The sequence below is a fragment of the Colobus angolensis genome, unplaced genomic scaffold (genome assembly GCF_000951035.1).
Source record: "Colobus angolensis palliatus isolate OR3802 unplaced genomic scaffold, Cang.pa_1.0 Scaffold155, whole genome shotgun sequence".
In the NCBI taxonomy this organism is placed as follows: domain Eukaryota; kingdom Metazoa; phylum Chordata; class Mammalia; order Primates; family Cercopithecidae; genus Colobus; species Colobus angolensis.
In genome coordinates this window covers 3,780,644-3,781,890 of record NW_012114655.1, presented here as the reverse complement: position 1 = coordinate 3,781,890, position 1,247 = coordinate 3,780,644, and the positions used below count along the sequence as shown (strand labels likewise).

At 43.5% G+C, this 1,247-nt stretch overlaps 1 protein-coding gene across 1 annotated transcript in view; it reads left to right on the top strand.

Annotated features, from left to right (window-relative positions):
- The window catches only part of AFG3L2 (AFG3-like AAA ATPase 2), a 43,797-nt gene that overhangs the window by 31,459 nt on the left and 11,091 nt on the right, over positions 1 to 1,247 (top strand). Inside the window, exon 14 of the mRNA XM_011936661.1 lies at positions 692 to 892. Coding sequence (XP_011792051.1) covers positions 692 to 892 — 201 coding nt within the window. The remainder of the gene's footprint in view (positions 1 to 691; positions 893 to 1,247) is intronic.

The window sequence follows — 1,247 nt, the reverse complement described above, 5'->3', positions numbered from 1 at the left end:
ATTCCTTCTCAAAAAAAAAAAAAAGAAACTTGCTGGGTGTGGTGGCGCATGCCTGTAATTCTAGCACTTTGGGAGGTAAAGGTGGGAGAAATGCCTAAAGTCAGGAGTTTAAGACCATACCGGGTAGCAAAGTGAGATCCTGTTTTTATTTAAAAAAAAAAAAAAAGCCATTTAGAACTCGAAGGTGAAGCTGAGCACAGTGACTCATGCCTGTAATCCCAGCACTTTGGGAGGCTAAGGCAGGAGGATCACAAGGTCAGGAGTTCGAGACCAGCCTGACCAACATGGTGAAACCCTTCTCTGCTAAAAATACAAAAATTAGCCGGGCCTGGTGGTGGGCGCCTGTGATCCGAGCTACTCAGGAGACCAAGGCAGAAGAATTGCTTGAACCTGGGAGGTGGAGGTTGCAGTGAGTCGAGATCCTACCACTGCACTCCAGCCTGGGCAACAGAGCAACTCAATCTCAATCTCAAAAACAAAAACAACGACAAAAATCTAAGGTGAAACTATCCTGAGAGAAAATATCCCTCCTGCGCAGTCACTGCTACTAGATCACATCCCACCAAGGCTGATGGACTGTGCGGCTGTTGTGCTTATTTTTAGTCACTGAGTTGATCTGTTTATACACAGATGTTTTGATCAAGTCTTCATCTGTAGTAGGATCTTCAACACTATGTTTTCTACTTACCAGGTATCCATCATCCCACGTGGCAAAGGACTAGGTTATGCTCAGTATTTACCGAAAGAACAGTATCTCTATACCAAAGAGCAGCTCTTGGATAGGATGTGTATGACTTTAGGTGGTCGAGTCTCTGAAGAAATCTTCTTTGGAAGAATTACAACTGGTGCTCAAGATGACTTGAGAAAAGTAACTCAGAGTGCATATGCCCAAGTGAGTATATGAAGGAGGGCGTTTCCTCCTCATTTGTTCATATTTGCATGAGAAATTGACATTCCATGAATGGCTCTGAAACAATATTGTTGCCTCACTGTTTTAGGCTTTTTAGGCAAGGATTATCTCTTAAAATAAGTCCATTTTTAAAGCAATTAAAACTTATGAAGAGAAACTTTTTTTTTTTTTTGGAGACACAGTCTCCCTCTGTCACCCAGGCTGGAGTGCAGTGGCTCTATCTTGGTTCACTGCAACCTGTGCCTCCCGGGTTCAAGTGATTCTCCTGCCTCAGCCTCCTGAGTTGCTGGGATTACAGGCACACGCCACCACGCCTGGCTAAATTTTTTTTTAATAC